The sequence below is a fragment of the Anabrus simplex genome, chromosome 2, assembly GCF_040414725.1.
Source record: "Anabrus simplex isolate iqAnaSimp1 chromosome 2, ASM4041472v1, whole genome shotgun sequence".
Lineage (NCBI taxonomy): Eukaryota > Metazoa > Arthropoda > Insecta > Orthoptera > Tettigoniidae > Anabrus > Anabrus simplex.
In genome coordinates this window covers 1,157,604,200-1,157,631,991 of record NC_090266.1, presented here as the reverse complement: position 1 = coordinate 1,157,631,991, position 27,792 = coordinate 1,157,604,200, and the positions used below count along the sequence as shown (strand labels likewise).

At 39.2% G+C, this 27,792-nt stretch overlaps 1 protein-coding gene across 2 annotated transcripts in view; it reads right to left on the bottom strand.

The window, feature by feature from the left end:
* Window positions 1-1,564: 1,564 nt before the first annotated feature.
* Window positions 1,565-27,792, bottom strand: part of LOC136864757 (zinc finger protein 184) — a 69,666-nt gene continuing 43,438 nt past the window's right edge. Inside the window, exons 4-5 of one of the 2 annotated variants that reach the window (XM_067142120.2) lie at window positions 10,202-10,382; window positions 1,565-10,100 (exon numbers count right to left, since the gene is read on the bottom strand). In XM_067142120.2, coding sequence (XP_066998221.1) covers window positions 9,239-10,100; window positions 10,202-10,382 — 1,043 coding nt within the window. In that variant the 3' untranslated portion in view covers window positions 1,565-9,238. The remainder of the gene's footprint in view (window positions 10,101-10,201; window positions 10,383-27,792) is intronic. The other variant, XM_067142121.2, reaches the window with a different exon arrangement.

Below are 27,792 nucleotides of genomic sequence, written 5' to 3'. Positions count from 1 at the left end.
GTAACTGTAAATCGGGGATAGAGAGTGCTTTACCCTCTCGAGCTCCCCTTCATTTTGACTTGAGGCGACTACGTCTTGTTAACCGATTTTCTACCCTTACTTAATGTGTTAAATTTATTCATTATACGAGTCACCTCCATCGTTTGGGAATAGCCCCTGTTTCATCGGCCTAGTGCCTCTTAGGTTTTAAGAAGTTTCACGTAGGAGTGCAAATTCATGCCTCCATTCATTTTTGCATTTTGGGCCGTTTACTTAACCTATTCTTTTTCTACTAAGGCCCAGTAGATTGGTTACAAGATACCCCCATTTCATTTTGTGTAAGTTGTGCCTTGATGGCAATTTAGTGTAAAGCCTGGTATTGCCTTTAATAGGCTTGGAAAACTGAGAGCGGATCAGCTCTTAAGTGTTGGAAATGTGCCTCTAGTAGGCTTGACATTGCTAAGTGGGAGCAAGTGCTCCATGTTATTAGGGGATTTCTGCCCTTTGGTAAATATGTGTTTGTGAGCTGAGAGATCAGATTGTTAAATTGTCTCTAAATTTTGGATTTTCTTGTTTTGGTTAAAGCCTTGTCATTTTACCTAACGTTTCATTGTTATAAAATTTGCTAAAAGTTGAATTTATAAAAAAAGGAAACATAACCTTCAGTTTAGGTTTAAAATTTTTCTTTTTTTTGGCATTTGTAGTTAGACCCATTCACCCCTGCACCTTCTTTCACCTCTGCTGTTCCACAGATACCTCGGAACAATAATAATAATATGGCCTAGTATGGGGGATAATAGTTAACATGACACTTTATACTGGAAACTAATGCAGGCGGTGGAGTAACAATTATGTTTTTTTTTTTTGCTAGGGGCTTTACGTCGCACCGACACAGATAGGTCTTATGGCGACGATGTGATAGGAAAGGACAAGGAGTTGGAAGGAAGCGGCCGTGGCCTTAAGGTACAGCCCCAGCATTTGCCTGGTGTGAAAATGGGAAACCACGGAAAACCAAACAATTATGTTAAGAGGAAGTAACAACTATGCAATCTCCTCAGTTAACACTACTTTGAAAGGTAAAAAAATGACGAAGTTCAACTCTCTTAAGAATGAACAGAAGAAAAATAACAGTCACGAAGGGTATGAAAATGAAAGACTCGCTAGGCCTCACAAAACTAATACCGTCAAGGTCGGAAAGGATCACAGATGACCACAGGGAGCGGGATACTAAAGTAAACCCACTGCATATCCATTTTTCTTTGTAATGACCATAACATTAACGCTATGTGTAGAAAAAGAACATAATTTTATTTAAAGAAACAAAGTTAGTTCCATTATCTCGGCAGATATTGACAGCCTGGAAAAGTACTGCATGTTTGATTAAGAGCTCTTCGGTAATGTTACTGAAAGTGAAAACAGAATACCAATACCTTTAACACAGTTAATTTCAGGTAGACGTCATAGTTGAATAAGCGCGCGCGTGTGTGTGTGTGTGCATGCGCATGTGCATGCGGAGGGAGAGAGAGGGGGAGGAAGGAGGGAGTACATTTCTGCTATGAAATGCAGAAAATTATACAACGGAAAATATTCAATTAATTCATGACTTTATTGTAAACCAGCACTCAACAAGGATCAATGCTGAATACAGAATTTAGTAAGATTCAATAAAATAGTACGTCCTAGAGATTCTCAATTTCTCATATTAATCAACAGTATTAAATTATATTTCATAATGAACATCTCTGTGTAATGGCATGCATTCATGTAACAAGACTTGCAATTCTGTTTCCAAACATATTATTGAACTGTAGTTATATGTTTAATACCTGTAGCAAATCAGTCACTGTCATAATATGCCTAGTTTATCACTCTTTCATCATTATTTCTTAAAAATATATATATTTCTTTCTGGTATTTTCACTCTAGGAATTCCTTTCCTTAGACATTTTCATTTTAACCTTCTTACCACAAAAATTCCAAATTGTAAATAAGAAATGGTTGTCATTTACTACTTGGGACAGCATTCCTCAAGCTGTAGAAAAACCTAAGAGTCTGAACTATTTGTCATGTATTAAGGCAAGGGTCTTCAACCAGCAGCCCATTGAGACACACATGGTAATCCGGCCCTCCAAGATTTGGTGCAGCTGCATTTGTACCCCTTTTTTGACAATCCGTGAAGCAATGCTTCATTTCACAACAAGCAAGACTTTGTAGTGAAACATGTACTGTACACTGGGCAAGAGTGAGTCTAAAATGAGCTAGTGGCTAGTCAGCATAACTGATGCTACTGGTTCTGTGTTGTTTCAGCATCAACGATTCTCCAGTAGTCTGAGAATTCATTACTATTTTGTCTACAATGGCTTCAGCCAATAAGAATTCAGCAATGAGTATAGAGTGTTTCAAGTGTTTATAATTATTTACAGTAGTTAAGGAGAACCCTGTTTGTTTTTGTGTGCAACAAACCAATCATTGCTATGCCTCCCTTACAGCTTGCTTTACGTCGTACTGATGCAGATAGGTCTTATGGCGACGATGGGACAGGAATGGGCTAGGAGTGGGAAGGAAGCAGCTGTGGCCTTAATCAGGGCACGGCCCCAGCATTTGCCTGGTGTGAAAATGGGAAACCACGGAAAACCATCTTCAGAGCTGCTGACAGTGGGGTTCGAACCCACAATCTCCTGAATACTGGCCGCACTTAAGCGACTGCAGCTATCGAGCTCAGTAATCATTGCTATGAAGGAATGCAATATTAAGAGACATTATGAAAGTACACTAGTAAATTTGGCACAATTCAAGGACAGCTTCAATTACAAAAAACAGACTTGAAAAACAACTTTAAGATCAGCAATGTGCAGTATAAATACGAAAAAGGCAGAGTGCAGTTCATGTGAGTTATATATTGTCACAAAAATCACCTAACACAACAAGACCGTTCTGTGATGGTGACTTTATTAAGGAGCGAATGGAGTCTGTTACAGAAAGTTTGTATCCAGCTCTGAAACATCTTTTCACTAAAGTTAGTCTGTCTGGTGCATCTGTAGCCAGATGAACATGAGAGATAGCGGGGGACATTCTGTGTCTGGCCAAGGTTATTACCTGCTATGGATTGGAGTAGACCATACAGCCAGCGCCTTGACACTGATCGTTGGGCAGTGATAATTAACTCAGCTCTCTAAAGGGGCCAGAGACTTCAGGTGAGGAAGCCCAACCCAGGTGTCAATTTTCATCAGGGAAATTGACAATACCTCTAACGTCACAGAGGATTTAGTTGCATTCTTTCTGATGACAGGTACTACAAAAGATAGTAACTTGCTTACAGCTTCGAAGTCAACTTAAGCTTGTTACAAATTAAATCTAACAAATTTATCTGGTATTGTAACAGATGGTGCACCAGCCAGAGTAAGAAAAGAGAAGGACTGGTAACACTAATCAAGACAGAGAAATGCCAAAAAACTTCCAGTTCATTAATTATCACAGTATTATTCACCACATAATGTGTGTGTAATATCTGCAAGTTTAGGAGACGTGCTGAAAATAGTTACATAAAATATATTTCATATTTGATTCCGTATTGACGTCAACTATTCAATTAATTGTGAGCTGTAACTGAAAAAGGTGGACAGTTACATTGCTCAATTAATTGAATAAATGAAGATGGTTGTCAAAACTATGAATTTTATAAGATCAAAGGGGCTTAACCACAGGGAATTTAAAAAAACATTTATAAATGAAACTGAAGCAGAATATGGAGATGCGGTATATTATACTGAAGCTCGTTGGCTAAGACGAGGATAAATGCTAAAAAGAGGTTTCGATCTGAGGAAGAATTTTATGGGCATGAAAAGAAAACCCAACCATCAGTTCAGTGATCGTGAATGGACGAGAGACGCTACATATCTAACAGACATCTCAATGCATCTAAATGACTTAGAAAACTTAGTTAACAATTTGTTTGATCATTTAAAATCCTTTGAAACTAAGCTTAAATTATGGAAACTCAAGCTTCAGAGGAGGGACATAACAGAGTCTCCCTGCTAGTCAGAATATGTGGCTCCTAATACTGCAAAATACAATTCAGAAGTTGCCAAACCAAAAGCTGTGTTGAATAATGGGTTCATTGAGGTTATTGATTATGTTCCTGGTGACATGCAAATGGAAATAATAGATCTGCAGTGTAACCGTGTGCTAAAAGAAAAATTTTGTGATGTTGGATTCATTGATTTCTATTCCAGATACTCAGATAGGTTCCATCATCCACACATTTAATCTTATGCTCTTAAGACGATGTACCTTCTTGGAAGTACCTATGTACGCGAGGAACCATTCTGAAGAATGAAGACTGTTAGATATAAAACTAGAACCCCAATGATCAACAACAATCTAGAGAACTCGTCAAGAATTGCAACATTACAGATAAAACCAAATACAGACAAGTTGGTGAGAAACAAATAGTGGCAAGTGCCTCACTATACAAAAATTGTGTAAACACTGTATGTTCCTTTTGATATAATTTTTATGTTCATGTTTTATGAGTACACGTTTATTCACACTAATCTCAGAGGATTAATTTTTGCTTTCTAAGCAAGTGTCAATATAAGATTATATTTAGTGCCACTTTCTGCATTATTTTGAACTGGGGAACAAAAAGTTCAATACTGGATATGCAAGGGTTGAAACAACATTCTTATTCTTGTGTGTGTGCCCTTGAACCTTCCTGTACTTGAAATGTCTCTCTTGAGCAGCAGAAGGTTGAAGACCCATGTATTAAGGGATAATGTCATCCCTCATTCACCCTCTTAACATTTCTAGTGAGCTCCTACTCACGACAAGTAATTGTTGTTTCACAGGAATACTTGAGCAGGAATTGGCAATGTAATCTTTTACTCAAAATGACTGCACAACTTTCTGTCAGAAACATATGTATTATAAATAAATGCTGTCTTTATTAATTTTTCCACTGGATATTTATAAAAACATGCACTTCATTTAGCAAACATTCATCAATCTACAAGGAAATTGTGATACGAACACCTGCTTTAGAAATTCTTTGCCGTAACACTGTAAATACAAGTTCATAAATATTTATACTGCAAGTTCAGTAATGTTCATATTTTGATAACATTCAGCACTAGGCATAAAATAAAATAACAAACAATATATGTCTCAACTAACAACAAAATATCCAGACCTGGGTCCTAACACCCTGTGCTGTTACTCAGTCTCATCAAATGACTCGCTAAATTCACTATTAAATTCAAAACATAAACAAATGGAATAAAAACGTCTCCTCAACTTAAATATTATCTTAAGCCTATCTGATGAAATGTAGCTCAAAGATATTTCCTTCTGTTTACTCAGGATAAAAAGCAATTTCCATGATGAAATGTTATATGTAAAGGGCTCTGGTATCTCAGGCTGTCTACCATACAGACCAACTTGAATTAACTCCTTTATTTGAAATACAATTAATGTAAATATAATTCTGTTTGAGTCTAAATGCAGGAGATATTTTTACAGACATTTATGTATATTTTGCTTTACTTTTATCACAGCAGTAGTTTCCTGGACCCTGACCCAAATTGTATCCATTCACAATTTTTCAACAAAACCCATGAATTCACAATAGGCATGGTTTTTTACCCTGAATCCACAAATAATTTCAAGTGACCACACTAGAGGATTCAACATTGCATCATATATGCTAATAACAATCTTGTGAATGTACAAATAATTTTAATCAGAGACCAGCCCTGACCATCAAGCCCATAGCACCTTGTTTATTTCTGTGTTAGTACCTTAACTCTGTAATACAATTAGTAGAGTTTTATTGGTTCAGTAAAACATTAAGCAAGGATAAACATGTTATAGTAGCTTGAGGAAGAGAGGATTATCAAATCGTTTCATTACCAGTCATCAGATAGCAACAAGTAAAGCTGCATGATGAGAAATACTTAGAAATTTCTTCAAATAGAATGAAAGTGAGAGATGTTCAACTCTGGAGTGTCTTGATTTGTGAGCAAAACATAGTAAATGTAAACATGGCACTGAATTAGCTATTACACACTTTCTGAGAGAGGGGGAAGAAAAAAAAAAAAAAAAAAAAAATACATAAATATTTGGCAACAGTAAATTAAAAGGCAAAATAAGACAAAAAGTTGAAGAATTCTGCCACAGTACAAGAAATTAATTATCAAGCATTTGAAATACAGTACCAACTGAAACATTCACTCTACAAAGAGTTGCACCATTACAACTTTGACTGAAAACAAATATGTTATCCTGAAAATTTTCCAGTCTGATATTGTTCAAAGATATACTCCAGATATATCAGAATATACTGAAGATTCCACTAGAAATAAAGTTTGTGAAATAAATGTACAGATTTGAATGAAATTTCATGCAGTCCATTAACCCAACAACACTAACCCTTCATAATATGGTGAATCCAAGTGTTTATTCTCCCAACTGTTTCTCATGATTTTTTGGTCAATCTCGTGAAAATGACAAATGGTGAGTAATGGTGAAATATATTATGACCTGTAATCATGCAGCTTCTTTAACATTTCATCCCGTTGCTGAATAAAAGCACAGAATGACACAGAGTTTAAATAATTTTGAACAGCACACTTCACACACAAACATATGTTAATTCCTATACATATTCATCTCTTTTTTATATAGGTATTATAAAAATGAACATGTGGAAGTGCAATGGGTACCAAATTCTGGCAGACGATAAGAGTTCATGAAGATCTTGAGTAATGAACTGGTCAACCTGCATACTGCAATCTATTGTCAAATTAGACAGGGTTAGTAATAATGATTGTTAAAAAAGGATTAGTGTTCAAGGGTTAATATTAACAGACATGGTTTAATTCAAATCACTGATGAAAAAAAAAAAAAAAAAATGTTCATCAGTACACTTGCTGTAAGGAAATCCTTTTCAACCACAAAAGCAACTGGTGTTCTTTCCAAGGACTGTGATGGAGATTTAAGTTTGTTTCCTTCAGAAAATATATTATTCAGATACTTATAGAAAAAAGAATTGCAACTACACAAATAATTGCAATTATAGATAACACAGTTTATCAATGTTCATACAAGATATTGGTTTATACTAAATATTAGCAGGTGCAGCGATTTATAGGACATTGTCAAGAAAAAGGTTAAAGCATTAATCCACATAAAAACATACTCTAAAAAAACACCAAATTCAATAACCAGAAAGAAACGACATAGAACTGATGGAAGATGCAGATGTTTTAAGGGAAATATAGTGAAGAATACAGGTCAGTCTTTCTACCCTTTCTTTATAGAAAGATGTGTGTATTTCTATTTTGTTCTGTATGTTATTGTAAGTAAATATGCAAAGAAACATTATTTTATACAAGGGTCAAGTCATATGTCATGGCAACTATTTTTTTTTTTTCTTGCGAACAGGAGAAAACACGGAAAACCTAAGATATGCATTTGGAAACGTACGGTATGTACTTGCGTATGATGCCACTAGATGGTGTATGTAAACAATAGTGTGGGTCTAAGCATGCCCCCAAGTTCAGTGTGTGAGTGAGAGAGTCACAAAATGGAAGTCAACAAGCAGGAGCAACGATCATATATTAAAATAGCAGTTCTCCGCAGTAGAAATGCACACCAATGCCATGCAGAGCTGCGGGAAGTATTAGGTGTGCATGCCATGCCCTATAGACCAGTGGCGAGGTGGGTGGAGACGTTTAAACGGGGTAGAGTTTCAACTGCCGATTTGCCTCGCCCAGGCCGTCCAGCGTCCATGGACAAAGATGTACCGCTGGCAACACACAGTAGAAACCTTGGATGATTATTTCGAAGGTCTGCAACCAGTGGACACCTGTACTTTGTATGTAGTCTTATGTATTTGCTGTCTGTACAATAATAAAACAATGTTTACCAATGGCCTCTGTTCTGTCAATTTCCTACGAGAATCTCCTGACGTCAGAATTTGTCTTCAGGCACTAAGAATAAGTACATGCCCTATACTTCCAAATGCGTATCTTAAATTTTCTGTGTTGTCTCCTGTTCGCAAGAAAAAAAAGTAGTTGCCATGACTTATGACACGACCCTCGTATAAAATCATGTTGCTTTGCATATTTACTTACAATAATATACAGAACAGAATAGAAATGCACAAATCTTTATATAAAAAAAGGGTAGAAAAGGTCACTGTATTCTTCACTATATTTCCCTTAAAACATCTCCATAAATGTGTTCACAATACTTCTGCTAGTTTCCTTCATACAGTAATATATTCCTTATAACAATCAGTTTTCTACCATTATACTAATGATTGTAGCCACTTAACATGCACTGCGATGAGTTTAACAGAGTTAGAGTTAATGAGCACCACGAGAAAGGGAGAAAACAGGATTTTTCCATCACTAAAACAAAAAAAAGTATTTTAAGTATTCGGCCCAAAGGTAGGTTGGTTGTATCCTCAACAGCTCTGCCATCGACTGTCATTGATAGCCTAGGCATCATTGAAGAGGCATTCTATGGAATCCTACATCAAAAATGACTCTCAGAGTTCATGAAGATCTTGAGTAATGAATTGGTCAACCTGCATACTGCAATCTATAGTCAAATTTACAAAGTCTTAGCAATAATGATTGATAGAGTCCTTTTTGATGTAGGCTTGATGTGTAATAGAAACTTTTGACTGTGACGAAAGCAACAGGAAACTACCTCACTCCTCGTTTCCACAGAATGCCTCTTCAGTGATGCCCAGGCTATCTGCCAAGCCTACTGAAATGCACAAGCCAATTAACCCTATGAGCGAGATTTTAACTTCATTCATAACAGGAACTGGCTGCATATGGAATGGCATTATTAGCATCGCTCACACCTCAATATCATAGGTAATGTCAAAGGCAAGGATGAAACTGAGACAGGTCAATGAAAATAATAAACTTGTTCTAGTTCATACCAGAGGACACAGTGCACTGTTAAGACTAGTTTTCACTAGCAAAGGCAAGCAAAACTAATAGTATAAGTTAATTTTTGAAGAAGGAGAGAAGGAAATTCATCCATTAACACAATGAAACGGTACTCAAGTTGCCATCTAATTGATAACACAGAGAGAGAATATTCAGTAATGCTCTAAAACATTGTATCAAAATCTGTTATAGATTCACTGCAGTATGTGCTGCCCTACTGTAGCTTTCATGGACTCACTCACTAAAACATAACAATGGCTTTCGATGTAGTCTCACAATCACACTCAAAACCACTAATGTGGAGGAACAAGTGGGAAAGTTACATTTTCACCTGTAGATGTTTGAGTGCTTGCAAGAAGAAACTCTCTTACGTGAATACCTTGATGCCTTACAAGGTGTTCTTTGCGGGTGAAGTTCTTTTTGCAAATACAGCACGTATAAGGTTTTGTCTCTTCACTGGTATCACCATTATGATATAGCATGGGATGCAATCGCTTCTGATGCTGATTTAAATGGTCTTTCCGTGAAAATCGATGCCCGCAAAGTTCACACGAGAATGGTCTCAACGCTTCCATCACACGGGCAGTTCCTGCTTCATCTTCTTGCTTCACAGCAAGGGAATGACACACCCGATGTCTAGTTAAGTGCTCCTTCCTAGTGAATGGTTTATTACACACATCACAATGATACGGTCTCCCTCCGGTATGTGAAAGAGTGTGCCTTGTAAGATGTTCCTTCCTGCTGAATCCTTTACCACACAACGTACATGGATACAGTTTGTAATTGAAGTGGGTTTGTAAGTGACGTTTCAGCGCATTGCAGAATGAGAACGTCTTATCACAAACATGACATGGAAACAAAGCTTTGGCATCTTTTCCATTACTCTTGTCCATTGTATTTATTGACGTAATGTTATCACTCTCGTTAGATAGACTCTGATTAATATCAAAACACTTCCCGCAAAGAGAGCATGGGAACGCACTCTTACTGACAATGTACCGTCTGTGTTTAACAGCAATGACATTGTTACTTTTCACAGTCTTTTCAAAAACATCCCACATCTGGGGCAAGATTTGCCTACGTTTCTTCTGAACCAGCAAAATATCCTTGTCACTCTCAGTAACAGATGATCTGTGAAATTCGATCGCTGTCGCCCTTGAAGGAGGAAAAAAGAAAAGAAAAAAAACACTTTTAATAGCCATACACATAAGAATGTATACTCTAAGTCACTGAAGTGAGATCTCTTTTGTAATTACCTGTGATTGTCTTCATCTGCATTCAAAATAAAGGATTCCTCCTTCATAAGCACATAATCTTCTGGTCCTGGATGCCCAATCTGTACTGAAGTGCAGGAATCTCCCTTATCAGGGACAGTGTTTGGATCATTCTCAGCCTCGACCATATCTTCCCCTGTATCAATCACCAATTCATTACTACCTATAAAAATAATAATTAATAATAATAGTAATAACAGCAACACTACCACAGCCTTACAGTTTTAATAGGTTGCAACTGGGATTGGAAAATTATGGTGAAAAATTAGGATGACAATCTTTCTTCAACGATCACACAATTAGTGCATACAGCCTTATAAGCAGCATATCAGGGAAAGAAGGTATATACAATGAATTCTTATTTAACTAGTGCATAGAACCTAACAAACAAAAGAATACATTTTTGGATATTGTGATAACAGAACAGGATTAAGTCTAGGACTGGGAAGAAAGCTAAAATGGCCTTAAAGTACAGCTCCAGCACATGCCTAGCCTCTAGCGTCCTGATATATATATGATACACTCGGTTAACATTTTTCTCCACAACGGTGCCTGCTCTTGATGGAATGCCGAATGTATCATGTGCAGCAAGACATGGGCTACAAGATATCCATTGTTAGAAATTGCTTTGTTGAACGCAGAAATGGCGGGAGGTCTCTAACGACAGTCATGGAAGAAGTGGTCATCATGGCTAGCACAATAAGAGGTATTTATAATACTATCCTGTGAATTTAAACTTCCTGACCATTGCAGAAGAAGGTGATGCCCCACCGCTCTGCCTTCGCCAACTGACCTCCTTCCCGTCCGGCTCCATGGCAAAATGGTTAGCGTGTCGGCCTTTCGTCACAGGGGTCCCGGGTTCGATTCCTGGCAGGGTCAGGAATTTTAACCATCATTGGTTAATTTCGCTGGCATGGGGCCTGGGTATGTGTGTTGTCTTCATCATCACGACGCACTTGTCGCCTACGGGCGTCAAATTGAAAGAACTGCACCTGGCGAGCCGAACATGTCCTCGGACACTCCCGGCACTAAAAGCCATACGCCATTTCATTTCATTTACCTCTTTCCCGGGGCGAGCCTCCCTTTTATAGGGTTTGGAGGCTCGCGTGTACTGAAGACAGTACTTCCCGGGAAGGAGCGTCCGCCGGATTATCGGCCGAGGCGACGGGCCACCACGAGAGGGAAGCCCCTCTCTGTGCTACCATCTTTATTAAAATTATATACAAGTCAAGAACATAAGCATTACAATGGAGGATGGCTCCGGAGCCCGACTGCAAAGTGTATCGGGCTGTGGAGCTGCCAGTATATACATTAATAGCGTTGACCATGAGGAATGGAGAGTCTGGTAGCAGGTGAAGAGACCCCCATGATGGCGGCGGCCGTCTCGACGACGCTGATCCTGGTTTCCCGTTCAAACGCCTGCGGCCCAGGCCTGGTCGAGAGATGGCGCGACCGCAGCGATGGACCAAGGCGTGGCGTCGGTGTAGACATCGATGGAGCGACGACCGGTGAGCATGGAACAAGGCGCAGCCATGAAGTCCGGGGTGAGGTGGTGTCGTAGCCAGGAGAACTCGCCTGCAAGGATGTGACGGGGCAGAAAACAAGGCCAACCCATGACCCAACAGAGCCGGGAGAAGTACCCCGCCGTCTGATGGAGCTGACACGGGGACAGCGTAGGCAGGGCGCGCACGAGGGAGAGGGCGCGCTCCCGGGTAGTGTGGTGCATAGTGAGTTCCTGGGCGACTATGTCGATAGTCACGTTGAGGTAAGTGAGGATGGGTGTCAGGTGCAGAACCGACTTGGAGTAATAATTGATGGTGATACCTACGACCGTAGTCAAGTAGGTATCAATGAGCTGCACCAACTCATCTGTGAGTTCCGCGCTATGGATCAACCAGTCATCCAGATAAGGGACCATCTGGACGCCGAAGTCGTGGGAGAGAATCTCCTGCACTGCGGCGGCCCAGCGTTGCATGATGGATCGGGCCAGGCTGTGCCCCATCGGCAGGCGGGTCCATCGGTGCCGACGCGCCCAGTGGAGAATACCGCAGGAGTGCCAGGTCCGATGGTCTATGGGAATTTGATAGAAACCGGATCGCAAGTCGAGCTTGCAAGCCAGGTGATGATTCAAAAAGTGATCTTTTATATTTCAGCATGCTGAATCTTGAAGTGAAGTCAATTTTCCTGTATCACATCAGGTTTCCTTGCAAAATCGAAATGAATATATAAGACTATGTATATACAGTGTTAATTATCTCTATTGCCACATGTAAGAAATGCTGGTTTTTTTTTTAATTCGTCTTCACACAGTTACATTTACAAACAATTGTATACAGTAGCCAAAAGATAAAATTCATCATTCATAAGCCCGGTAACATGTTGTAAAATTGTAAGTCCGCAGTTACATTTGTACATCGACATTTTTTAAGAAACTTTCTTTTGTTGCTTTTCTTTTGTGACGTGTAGTTGGATTCTCTCTCTTCAGTAACCAGCAATAATCTGTCAGCATGTTTTGGTTACATTTCCTTGATATCTACGTTGAATTTCCTTTAGATCCTGGTGGAATCTTTCTCCTTGCTCAGCATTCGTAGGTTCTCGGGGAAATAGTCCAGGTTACTCATATTACATTCTAAATCTTGGAAGGAAACAAGAATGCTGTCTACCATTTCTTTGTAGTCTGGATCCTTTGTATTACTAAGAAAGTTTTTTACTTCATCCAAGAATGTTTTCCAGGCCGAACATTCTGCTGCTCACAGTCTTCAAAATCAGCATCAGAAAGACGTTTTATGATATCTGGACCTGTGCAAATACCCTCTTTGATTTTGGTATTACAGATGCCTCGATATCGATGACACAGATACCAGAAGCATTCACCTTCATTGTTTATAGCCTTAACAAATTGCTTCTTAAGTCCTAGTTTAATATGAAGCTGAGGTAACAGTATGTTGGGTTTGCCAACAAGACTTTTTGTTTTGCTTTATGTTTTTCAACCCAACAATCCACTGTCTACGTGGCAGCCATTCCTTTCGAATCCAGTGCTGTGACCTTATTCCACTGTCCCATTTGTACAGAAAACAGGGATGTTTTGTGTTCTTGATACTTTACACATCATCAAGATTTTTGTTATGTCAGTTATATTTAACTGAATGAACAAAGAGAACTGATCCAAGTTCGTTTACATTGTGAAGAACATACTTAAACTACGCTTGGAGGCATCAATAAAAAGTCTCCAGTAGGCAGGGTCACAATGTGGTACTCATAGTTTCGGCATAACCTCGGGAAAGTTGCAGTAAACCAAATTTACCCCATCAGAAAAGAATATCAGGAATTCCTTGCGTTGTCTGTACTAATAGAACGTCGTCCCTGGTGCCAACATGTTCTTTTCACAGAGTCTAGATCCCAGTACCCCCAGCAGATTCCTTTGTAGGACTAAAATCTCTAAGTCATTTAATGCACTTTGCTCGAAAAGTTTGTATTCATTCCCAGCAATTTTCGGTGAGAAATCGCAGTTAAAGTTAGCATCGCACATTTCTGCATCATCTTCAGAAGAGGAGCCATCATTTAATTGTTCCGGATTATGCAGTTCGGGTACATCAGGGCCATGAGGAACGGGTAGAATTGCAGATGAAATATTGCTTGAATACACCATCCTACTTTTGTTCCTGCTGTTAAAACACTCCACATTCACCGAACAAAAGTAGCTTTTTTTTTTGCTAGGGGCTTTACGTCGCACCGACACAGATAGGTCTTATGGCGACGATGGGATAGGAAAGGCCTAGGAGTTGGAAGGAAGCGGCCGTTGCCTTAATTAAGGTACAGCCCCAGCATTTGCCTGGTGTGAAAACGGGAAACCACGGAAAACCATTTTCAGGGCTGCCGATAGTGGGATTCGAACCTACTATCTCCCGGATGCAAGCTCACAGCCGCGCGCCTCTACATGCACGGCCAACTCGCCCGGTAACAAAAGTAGCAGTGAGAACTGTGGTCTGTAGGTTGTTGCCACACCACTGGTATTCTGAATGGCAGTGCTGTTTGCTCACTGTTCACCCACTGTCGTAACTGCCCTACACAGGTCCTACAAATTTTATGAGGTGCTCATGGCTTGTCTTGGTCTACTAGATTGATGCCAAAATATGCACAGTATGCCTTTCTGACGAACTCTGTCATACTGGGTCGCAGTTTTATCGGCATGAAAATTCCACACGCATAGCAGGATATATCTGGACTGTTCATGCAGCCACGATGAGACATATTGATATGTCACTCACATACAGGACACTACCTATTCTCGTCAGCAAGCAAAGCGCAGAAAGCACTGCAATAGAATGGCACTAATCAACAAAACCTGCTGTGTTGTACAGTGTCCACTCTAAGCTGTGAGTGTGATTATGCAGGGTTGTCAGATGGTTGCAGGAGTTCGCATTGATAAATAAAGTCAGAAAACTTATTCAAGGCAACACTTCTTCTAATAAAATATGCGATTTTTAAAGAACATCGGATTTTGAAGGAAATGTGATGTGATGTTGGAAAAATAATGCCGGATCCTGTTTCAGGATGCAAAAGCCATCCTAAGAAACTATACATGATGGCAGCAATGAAACCATCGCAGGGCTGTGATTCATTGCATTCTTATTTAACTATTGCATAGCACCTAACAAACAAAAGAATACATTTTTTGGATACTGATTTTATGTCGCATCGACACAGACAAATCTTATTGCGATGATGGGATAGGACTGCGAAGAAAGCCACCGTGGCCTTAATTAAGGTACAGATCCAACATATGATACACTTTATTATTAATCTTTTTCTCCGCAACAGTGCCTGCTCTTGACGGAATGCTGGATGTATAATGTGGAGCAAGATATCCATTGATTGAAGTTGCTTTGTTGAACACACAGATGGCTGCAGGACTAACTACAGTAATGGAAGTGGTGTTTGTCATGGTTAGCCACAATAAGAGTTATTTATGATCATATTGGATTTCATTTTCACAATTATTATGTTAACCCTCGGGACGTCGCGCCACCGTCTTTTCGACCGCACGCATTCATCCTTTGTTACTCTGTCTATGATTGTTGCAGGACAGATTTCTCCCTTCACCATATCTACCCCGCAACCTTCCTCTATTGTTTAAAGCCAAGTAGCGCTCCCTAGTTGCTATTCTATTGTCGCTGTGGATGTTTATGTTAGTGCGCGGTGCTTTCGACCGCACGCGACGGATGCCGTTTGTTAAATTTGGTACTAACACTGGACGCGCAACTATTAGTATACACGAATTGTATGACTGTTTACTTGTGTTGTGAGTGAAAATGGATTCCGAGGAAGTTGATAGGATAAACAAATTGACTGATAGTGTGGAAAAGGAAGAGAAACGTAATGAAACATTAAGAAAACTACAAGTTAGTGCAAGGAAGAGGCTTTTTGATGACAATGTGAATGATATAGAAGAGGAGTGTAATATTTTAGAAGACGACGACGACATTGACGATTTTCTTGAAGAAAGTGATCACTACACGGATACCTAAGATTCTGCAGATACTGAAGATGAAAATATGGATATATCAGAGAACAGGGTTCTACCAGAAAACAGAGCAATACCTCAGTACACTGGAAAGGAGAAGATAACTAAGTGGGACATTCATTGTACTAGGTCTAAGGGACGAGCCAGAAGACATAATATAGTATCGCACTTGCCTGGCCCGTTAAATTTAGCTCGTAATGTAACATCTCCTATTGAATCATGGCAGTTATTCTTCCCTGATGCTGTGCTAGACAAAATTGTTCGTTACACAAATCTATGGATTGGAACAAGACGAGAAAATTACCAAAGGAAGATTTGTGGGCTCAAGATGGTACAGGTATTGAGCTTTTTCGCACAACTATGAGTCTCAGAAGGTTTCAATTTCTATTGACTGCTTTGCGGTTTGACGATTTCACAAGCAGGGCAGATCATCAGAAATCTGACAAATTCACAGCTTTTTGGGAGGTGTGGGAGGAATTCGTCGAATATTGCAAACCACATTACTCTCTGAGTGAATACGTCACAATAGACAAAATGCTTTACGCCTTCCGTGGCAAATGCCCTTTTCGTCAATATATAGGAAATAAGCCGGCGAAATATGGTTTAAAAATATTTGCACTAGCAGATGCGAGGACCTTCTATACGTACAATATGGAGGTATATACAGGTAAACAACCTGATGGGCCCTACAAAGTGAGCAACAGTGGTATAGATGTAGTGGAGAGACTAGTACAGACGATATCTGGCAATGGCCGTAATATAACCACAGACAATTGGTATACGTTAGTGCCATTAGCTCAGAGTCTTCTGGCCAACCACAGACTTAATCTGGTTGGAACGATAAAGAAAAATAAACGGGAAATACCTCCCGTCTTTGTTCAAACAAAACAGACCGGAAGGGAGCAGCATGTTTGGCTTTGGAAATGTGTCCACGTTGTCGTCGTATGTTCCCAAGAAAAATCATGTAGTGTTGTTACAGACTATGCACAACAGCGATGACATTGATGAGGAATCGGGCGAGGCAGAGAAACCTGAAATATTGACCTTTTATAACCTAACCAAAGGGGGAGTGGATGTCGTCGATAAACTGAAAGCATCTTATACAGTGTCACGAACGAGCAGACAATGGACTCTGACATTGTTTTAAACTCTCCTCAATGTAGGTGGCATCAACAGTTTCATAATACTATAAAACAAAGTTGACATGAGCCGTCGTTCATTTTGGAGAACACTAGCAACTGAGCTATGCCACGAATACTTGCAGTATCGCTACTCTCTTGAAAATATTCCCCGACGAATTAATCTGAGACTACGGGATATTCTTGGGACAAGAAGAGAAGAAGAAAGGCCTGAGAGGAATAATCAAAACCCTGGGAGATGTGCCTTCTGTGACAGAACAAGGAACAGAAAGACTAAGACTTCGTGTGATACCTGCTCTCTGTACATATGCCGGGAGCACACTGTCTTCACCTGTCAAGCCTGCAGTATGGGGACAGCAGGTGAAGTAATTTCTGTTACCTTTTTATCTGTTGTAGCCTACTCTTACCATTGGACTGTATACCTTATTTATATGGCAGTAACTTTGTTTTGTACATATTTTTACTGATAGTTGTAAATTACTCGTACAATGTACTATACTTTTTTTACAATTTTAATTTTGCGAATTTGGTGAATCTATGTTCTTCCCATTTCAATGTTTTTTCATGTGTGTTAAGTAGAACATAACGTTAGTTATTGTTCTATTTTAAAGCACTATTTAAATGTTAATAAATAATATTTGTATTTTTAATTATGAAAATAGACGGTAAACAAAAAGTACAGCAACATAACAAAAATAAATAGCAAACTGAAATACAAAACATATGGAATTCTTGCGCGGTCTTTTCCACCGCGCGCGACGACTGACGTTACACTGGCTCGTGCGACGTCCCGAGGATTAACTACAATTGCAAATGGTCATATTTTCGGGCAAAATGTTTTGCATCGTCATATGTGATCAGAGGAATTTGAAATTTGTGACTGTTTTCGATGTATCATAGATGATACATCAAGTAGCTACCAATACAAATCACTAATTGTTCATATATTTTCTAGTGAAGATCAAATAATGTTATTTGTTTTTACATCCTACTAACTACTTGTACGGTTTTCGGAGACGGAATTTAGTCCTGCAGGAGTAAAGTGCCAGTAAATCTATCGACACGAGTTTGATGTATTTGAGCACCTTCAAGAAACACCGTACTGAGCCAGGATTGAACCTGCCAAGTTGGGGTGTCTGTAGATTTAGAGGCACGTAAAAGAACTCCTGTAGGACAAAATTCCAGCACCTCAACATATCCGAAAACTGGGACGTAAAGCAAAATAACATCATTAACATTCATGGGGACCAAAAATGTGAAATTTGATTACTTTTGCCAGTCAGATTTAGCTCAGGATGCTAGAGGCAAGCCTGAAATTGGGAAACCACAGGAGACCTTCCTCATAGCTGCCGACATTGAGGTTCCAACCAACCATCTCCCAAATGCAAACTGCTACAAATTCCGAACTGCGCAGCCACAGAATATACGAAGGATGTTGTTTTAATAAGTATCGTTTTGAAATAAATGAAAAACAGATTTTTTAACAATTTTATTTATATCAAAGCCTGTACATTACTCTACTTTTCAACATAAGTCCCACCAATATTGAGGCAATTGTCATATCGTACGACGAGCTTTTGCATACCATCCTCCAAGAAGTTGGCCGCCTGATTTGTCAGCCACTGCAACACGGCCATCTTGACACCATCATCGTCGTCATGGCGTTGGCCGGCCATATGTTTCTTCAAATGCAGGAACAAGTGGTAATCACTGGGCGCAAGATCGGGACTGTATGGAGGGTGATCGAGTTGTTCCCAGTGAAATGATGTGATGAGGTCTTGGGTTCGATGAGCTGCATGTGGGCGTGCAATGTCATGAAGCAAAACAACGCCCTTACTGAGCATGCCTTTTGTTCTGAATTGAGCAGCTCAATTTGTTTAAGGTCTCACAATACGCTGCTGAATTGACTGTCTCACCACGGGGCAAAAAGTCCACCAGTAACACCCCCTTTCTGTCCCAAAACACGGTACACATGATTTTCCGGGCTGACATTGTTTGCTTGAACTTCACTTTCTTGGGTAAAGTTGAATGTCGCCATTCCATAGACTGCTGTTTTGATTCAGGTGTAACGTAGGCCACCCAGGTTTCATCCCCAGTTACAATTTGACTCAAAAAACCATCACCTTCCTTGTGGTAACGCTCCAGGAAAGTTAAGGCACTGCCCAAACGTTTGCTTTTGTGCTCCTCGGTCAACATTTTCGGTACCCAGCGTGAGCACACCTTTCGGTAATTTAATCGTTCACTCACAATTTCATAAAGAACACTTTGAGAAACTTGAGGAAACATGTCAGATAACGACGTAAGCGTAAAGCGTCAGTTTTCTCTCACTGCTCAGTCAACTGCCTGCACGAAATCTTCACTAATGACTGAAGGTCGCCCACTCCGTTCTTCATCATGCACATCTTTGCGGCCATCTTTAAATGCTTGAACCCATTTCCTAACCATTCCATCGCTCAAAATGTTTGGTGCGTAAACTGCACAGATCTCAATATCAATAGCTTTCAAACCTTTTGCACTCAAAACGAATAACAGACCGGACTTCACAGTTGGCGGGACTCTCTATCGGCGAGGCCATTTCAAACGCTTGCCAACAAATGTAATGGCCTTGCCAATAGATGCAGGTAAACAGCCTGCTTGCACGCAATGCTGACCGCAGTGCTGCATCGGCAGAATATCAAAACGATACTTACTTATAAAAATAAAAAAAAGCCTCGTATTTGCAAGAACATCAAATCTCATGAGATCTCCAACATGCAACAACTCGGATCATGGTCAACATTAAATTAATTGGATGTTTGATTTTGAATAAGGAAAAAAAAGACTTTACCATTAAATTCCAATCAAGTCCTACTTGTGAAAACCTAAATTAGGGTGATGAGGCTCATCCAAAGAATCTTTTCAGTGATATATGACAAATAACTAATTGGAAAGAAACTAGTATTTATGAAGTAAAAATTCAGTTTAAACTCCCACTGATTCCTGTAATTTATAAAACTTTCCATCTTTCTCTATCCCACCACCATTCTTCCTCCTTAACTGTGTTCCAATACAGGTTTCTTCTAATTATACTATTCTTGATCATATACAACTACCTTAGTCTGGATCTCCTCTTGTCGTCCTCCCTCCTATCTGGATTCCATTAAAACATACTTAAAAATTTCATTTCACTGGCCAGGACATTCTAGTGTCTTTTTGCCAGTGTTTTGGTCTCTGCTGCATATGCCAGTGTTGGGCAGTAGTTCATCTTGTACATCACCTCTTTACAGTCAATTAGTACTTCCTTCCTCCACAGCAGGTTTCTCACACTGATAAAAAGCATTTCCCAGTTGAATCCTTTTACTGATCTTCATATCCAGCACTGCACACTGCATTGGTTTGCATCCCAAGTACTTGAGGCTCTCCACAATTTCAAGGTTTCTTCCCCCTTTATTATTATAATTCCTTTCTCTTCAAGTCAACACCATTGCCTTACCATTTTCCAATACAGTAAAACCTTGTTAGTGCGCTCTTCACAATCATCTTTTCCCTCTTAGCGTGTTGTAAATTCGAGGTCCCGATTCTAATCGTACTAAATCTACATAAAAATAATACCTCACTTATCAAGTCACGAATTTTCACTATTACCGCTTAGCAGGCTCGCACAATTCCTAGCCCTGAAAATGTCATCCCTTGTGAAACAAACGTGATTTCCAACTCGGGTAAGATCTGTTGCCACAAATGTGTGATTACAGAAAAGGGCCTTCAATTCCTGAATTTCACAGGATAAGTTGCACGTTCAGGGAGCAAGCCGTTAACCTTAGGAATGTTCAGTTATGCTTGCCAGTTAATAGCAAGATTGCTGAATAACACAGTGAGTCAATTTGTGCTTGTATTTTGCATTCCATTCAGAAGTTAGAAATTTATTTTGTGCTGAGTGGTACAGTGAAGTGTCTAAGATGAAATTCTAAAAGAATTTAATTGTGTAAAGTCCACCTGTTCAATACATGTTTGCCATTTAACAAATGGTCTGTTTAAAAAGCTACATAGTTGTTTAAAAATCTATATAGGACGTTTCGACCTAGCCTAGAAGTTATCAACTAAAATAACATAAGAAAGAAAGACATATAAGAAAAACAGTGAAACATAAAAAACTAGATAAAATACAATCAACAAAGGCAATGGAAGTCTATGTTTAAAATGTTTAAAACAGATGACCCTCTAACAACATTTTATAACCACTCTTTTGGCCCAAATTAGGCTTTTAATAAAACTGATCTATGAAAGTTATCACCAGCTTGTATGGTGATTTTGTTTATAGAACCAGTTTCTGATCTTACATTGCCATGTTATTTATCAGATGTCTTCAGCTGTTTCCTTTATATTTCGATTTACCCCTTTGGTTGTGAGGAGGAAAAGAGAATGCCTTGTGGGAGGAACAGGAACTTTCCAGTATGTCAGCTGATGGAAGGATGATTAAATACATGTGCCTGGGAGGAAGTGGGAATGAAACTATTCAGATTAATGGAAACCAGCTCCAGGGAAGGAACAGCTTCAAATACTTTGGATCCACTATGTCTGCTGACTGTAACCTAGGTCCAGAAATTACCCGCCGAATTCAGGCTGTCTGGTGTTAACTGGAAAAGGTTGGTTGGTGTCACCTCTGTGATAGGAGACTAAATATCTGAAAAAAAGGGGAAATACTATAAATGAGCGATGAGACCAGTAATGCTATATGGTGCAGGAGCTTGGCCAACTGTGCAGTCACAATGTAACCGGAAGGACGTATCAGAAATGAAGATGCTGAGATGGGTGTATGGGGTTACGAGGAAAGACCACATCAAGAACAACTGTATATGAGGCAGCGTTAACCCTCTGGAACCTGCGTAAATTGAAGTTGCAGTAGAACACGTGTGGCGGCAAATAGGCGGCATGAAAAACAATATTATTCTTTCTCGTATTAATGCAATATTTTGTAACTATGCAGTTATTTGAAGCTATGACAACATTTGAAAAACAGGCTCATGTAGAATAAATATTATATATTTAACATGAGAAATAATACATCGCATTGCGATCTGAACTAAGAAAAAATTACATATTGCCTTGGGGCCATTTAGCATACACATACAAAAATACCTTGCTCCTAATAAGAAATGAAAAGAAGGCATAACTTGTATCCCATGAAATCTAAATAAAAATTAAGTCACAAAATTAAAAATCATAAGATAAACACGAACTGAGGAACTTGAAAATAATACTGCGGTAACCTGAGAAAAGTTTCTCATTGAGGTATTTTTTTGTTTTTTTGTTTTTTAGAAATCGCAAAACTGAAACATACCACTCACATTTTTCCAAATCACAAGACTCGGACACATCATCGCATATAATTTATTCCAGTCTGCAATTTGTCGTCAGTCTTCAGTTTCTTCATCTCCTTGGCATCTTTCGAAAATCACTGTTAGTTTGCTGTGTTTTTTGCAAACTTTGTGTGAGCATTTCTCACAGACAAGACTTGTTCTGTTATTTTTATGAGATCCACAAAAGTAACAAATTCCTCTTTGAACAGGTGAGGTGGTATTAGGGACACCAGAGGGTTCCTTGTATTTGGAGAGGAAAAGTTGGATATCCTTCGGAAGCCTCCCAGTATCCTGTTGCTCTATATTCTCAGGTTCGTAATCAACATCACTTCCTTCACTCTCGATATATCCTTCCTCCTCAGTTTCACCCTCAGATAGTTCTCGTAAACATCGAAGAATATCTTCATCGGTACGAAATCTGCGGTTCCTATTACAGAAGCGAAAATACGACAAAACTGGGAATGGACAATGTTATTTGGGTGATAATTTTCAATGAATAGCCTTTCACATTCCCACCACACCACCATCCCAGGTGCCCTACGATAGGAAATGTGAAATCACACTAGAACACCAAGAAAACATAATTAGATAGTACTTACATGACCGCGTGCACACGTCAATTTCTGCAAGTTTAATATCCGCGTAGCGACAAGCTGGTCGCAGGTCTGCTCACTGTTATCTCTTGCACTGAACTGACGCCACATCGGTCAAGGCAGAAGACCGACAGTGGTGCCTCCATATGCCGAATAGAGTAGCGTTAGCATACCTGACAGCTTTCCCCTCTACGATTCGATCTGAATACTTTTTTTCAGGAAAAACTAAATTTGCGGCCGTTGTGCACGCGGGTTCCAGAGGGTTAAGTGACTGAAATATCTACAAAGGTTCAAGAAAGACTATTGCTCTGAAATAGTCACATTAAGCGCAGAGATGAAAACTATGTGGGAAAGAGAATGCTTGACATGTAGGGAGGGAGGTAGACCCAGAAGAAGATGGATTGCATGTGGGAAGACCTCAGAGAAAAGCAGTTAAAAGAAGAAGCCACTTGGGACCAAGGAAAATGGTAACTACTTGTCAGAAACATTGATCCTGCATGAACCAAAAATGACTATGAAGAAGTGTAAAGTGAAAACACTCAATATGGAATTATTCTAATATCTTGTAATGAAGAAGAAGCACCTATCAAATGACTGTTCTGTAAACACGAGTATAAAATGTGTCTAATCAATAACATTACAACAATAAATAATAATAATGTTATTTTGCTTTACGTCCCACTAACTACTTTTACGGTCTTCAGAGACGCCGGAATTTAGTCCCACAGGAGTTCTTTTACGTGCCAGTAAATATACCGACATGAGGCTGTCGTATTTGAGCACCTCAAATACCACCGGACTGAGCCAGGATCGAACCTGCCAAGTTGGGGTTAGAAAGACAGCGCCTTAACCGTCTGAGCCACTCAGCCCAGCAAAAATAACATTACACAACCAGTACAAATGCTTTCTTGATATACTGGAAGATGAACTATTTGTATAAATTATGTTCATAATACTTTTCTGTATTTTGGACATGATCTGAGAGTTAAACTACTGTGAAAACTAGTAAGCTACTGTAGGTCCTACACAATACACCTTCAAGTCACTAATATATATTTCCATCACCCATGCTCCTTTATTGTGAGTTAGGAGCAGTTGACCTAATTACCAAAAAATTGGGAATACCCATCCCACTTTCCATTCTCTGTCCTCCATTCAACTTACAACTCAATCTTCCTTCCAGTCTTTCTAGGCGCTCATATGCAAGTGACCTAATCACCCTTTCTGCATTGTGAAAATATTTTAAGAATATAACGGGAGATTTATTACACCAATTTAAGCTTCAAAGGGGAATTCGGAAGGCGAGGAAATCAAAACCCTGGGATTTGTGATGATGTTATTTTATCTGAAATTGCTGAATGGAGTCTTGGGGAAAGAGTACAAGATTAAAATAAATAAGTCCAAAACAAAAATAATGGAGTGCACTGGAATGAAATCAGGTGATGCAGGAAATATTAGATTAGAAATAAAGTCTTAAAGGAAGTAGATGAATATTGTTACTTGGGTAGTAAAATAACTAGTGATGGCAGAAGCAAGGAGGACATAAAATGCAGACTAGCACAAGCAAGGAAGGCCTTACTTATGAAATGAAATTTGCTCATTTCGAACACTGGTATAGAAATTAGAAAAATGTTTGTGAAGACTTTCATTTGGAGTGTGGCATTGTATAGAAGAGAAACATGGATGATAATCAGCTCAGGAAGAAGAACAGAAGCTTTTGAAATGTGGTGATACAGAAGAATACTGAAGATGAGATGGGTAGATCGAATCACATATGAAGAGATACTGAATCGAATTGGTGAGAGTAGTTTGATTTGGCTAAATTTGATGAGAAAAAGAGATAGGATGATAGGACACATACTTAGGCACCCAGGACTTGTTCAGTTGGTTTTTGATGGAAGGGTATGCAGTAAGAATGGAAGGGGTAGACCAAGGTATGAATATCACAAGCAGATTAGAGCAGATGTGTTAGTCACATAGAAATGAAAATATAAGCACAGAATAGGATGGCATGGAGAGCTGCATCATGCCAGTCTATAGACTGATGACTCAAACAACAACAACAATCTTCAGAAACTAAAAGTCCCCCAAATATGGGTTTTTAAATTAAAATCTTCTTTATTAACAATATGAATTTGCATTAGAACAATATTCACCACAGCAAGTGCTCACTGTGACCTCCATTCAAAGCAATACATCCTGTCCTATACCTGAGGGAATCTCACATTGTTTTATACACTTCGGTTCCTTGCCAGATCTGCTGACAGACATTGAAGACATGCCCTCTTAGCACGTGTATTGCTATATACCTGAGCATCCTATTGATACAAACACAAACAAAGGTATGTAATGTAATACGTAGTAACAAGAGGCTGAATTCTACTTCCTCATTTGTTTCTTGCCAATGAGCTCACTGAAGAAAATATGCTGCTCTTACAGTGATGGTAAATACTGCTCCTTAATATTAATTAAATTTAGGACCCATGTATGACTTTTATTTCCTGATTTTATACATACTATCTCTTCTCCCATGGTGTACTCCATGGCTAAATGGTTAGCGTGCAGGCCTCTGGTCACAGGGGTCCCTGGTTCAATTCCTAGCAGGGTCGGGAATTTTAACCATCATTGGTTAATTTCGCTGGCATGGGGGCTGAGTGTATGTGTCGTCTTCATCATCATTTCATCCTCATCATGACACGCAGGTTGCCTACGGGTGACAACTCAAAAGACCCACAACTGGCGAGCCGAACATGTCCTCTGACACTCCCAGCACTAAAAGCCATACGCCATTTCATTTCCCATGGTGTAGCAGCAGGTGAGTCTTTGAAATGAAGTTTATCTAAATAAATAAACAAATAAATAAACTAGAATTGTGTAAACCAATTTATAAAAGACTCAATTCTTGGTGATACTCTTCCTATGCAGTATCTCTTGGTGCCTTGTGCTTAGGCAACCTTGAAATTAGAGAATGCAGAAGTACCCTCATGTTGATACTGGAATGGTCACGGTTTCAAACAAGTGAGAGTTAAATTTTGACCTGCCCATTGGGGAAAGGCAGATATTTTTTCTACCTAGTCATAAGACTCAACATCTCAGACTGGTGAGCAGGTTCAAGTCTCATATACCTGCTTTCTTGAAGAAAGCAGAAACTTAATACGCCGGGTGACGGGATTTTGAAACTAAAAACCAGGACATCATTAGGGACAGTACCTAATTGCCAAAAGAAATTACCCAAACAAACAAAATGTTATTTATTAGGTAGAATAGTGGCAGCTGTTCAAGTAACCACAAATTAATAACTATGGCAAATCCACGATTGCATTTACATCATAAGACTATTTCATTCAATATTTTGTGCTATCTCAATTTTCTGTTTTGTACTTGTATTTCTGACACCAATGTGATCTGAGTTTAGATCCAGGTATAGAAGTCCACACAAGACATATCAAAATGTGTTTTCACAACTTAAACGGCCTAAAACTAAATTAAGTGAAGCATGATTCTTTTTATCATTCCTATATTGTCCATAAGGCTGAATAAACATGATTGCTACTAGGAAGAAATAACAAACTCTGCTAAGATTAAGAGGTTGTCAAGAGAAAACATTTTCTGTGAATTTTTTGGCAATAAACACCCACTTGTGAGCTACACTTGTATTTTTCACAATTTCAAGTACTCGCTAAAGGTGTACAAATTCTACTTCAGGCTTGCCTACTCCAAGCTGCTCTGCAACAAGCAAAGCAGCTTAGCTTGAGCATCAGCGAGCAAGAGTGCATGCGTACTGAGCACGCTAGTTATAGCAAACCAAAATCTGGGTTTCCCTAAGCCTGACAGGTTTCCGGGACCCGTTCGGACTGCCGGACTTGACAAGAGTGAATGTGAAGTTTGCTATCAATGCAACATGAATGTGCCGTTATACGTTAGTGTAGCTACGTATTGCGGTGAGTGCAGCTCTGTTGTAGTTAGAGGTGCAACCAGCAGGAAAATGAAACAAAGCAACCGTAAAGGAAATCAAAGAAAAATTAAAAAGGGGTGAATTTATTCTAGCAATAAAACAGGGCTCAAGTCTAGCATGGGAAAAATTTTCATGTGTTTATGAACAGGTATCAAGCCAGTAGATTACTCACAATGCAATTTTTGCAAAAAGCTACTCAGCACCCATTCAGGGACCTCAAGTATGTTACGACATGTCTGCAAATTTCACCCAAATTTTTCACAGTCTAAAATTATTTGAAAGAGGACAAGGACTTCACCACACCCGGGAAACTGGAGTTGGGAAATGATGATGATAAGGACTTGGTGACTGACAAGTGCGTGGAAATGTGCGCCAAGGATTTGAGACTGTTTACAAGTATTGAGGGTGAAGGGTTTTTTAATTTAGGGCAAACTCTGATAGAAATGGGCAAAAAGTATGGCTCGGTGGATATTAAAAATGTTATACCCCTCTCGAGTCACAGCTGCTAGAAAGGTACAAACTTTCGCGGACAAGGTGCACAGTAAAACGCTTTCCGATATAGATAATGCTATTTAATCTGGTATCTGCGCGAGTACCACTGACCTGTGGACAGATAATTACAAGGGTGAGCACTATATCTGTCACAATGCACTATATAAATGCAGATTGGTCTCTCAATAAGTATGTATTAATGTGTTCGAACTTCCCTGACTGCCCAAAAACTGGTGAAAATATTCGCAGTGAATTGGAAGATCGTTTGAAAGGACATGGCGTTTCTCATGAAGATATTTGCAAAATTACATTTGTAACAGACCAGGGAAGCAATATTGTTAAGGCCCTCAGCATATACAAACGTCTTCCAGCATGGCTCATATTATTAACAAGGTTTTGAAGCATGTTCTGAGCAAACCCTTTTTGAAAGAAAGTGTTCCTAATGTGTTAGCTGTTATCCATTCAGTGAAATCTCTGGTCTAGTACTTTAAGAGAAGAGGCCTATGTGTGAGGTTACAATCATCTTTGAAACCA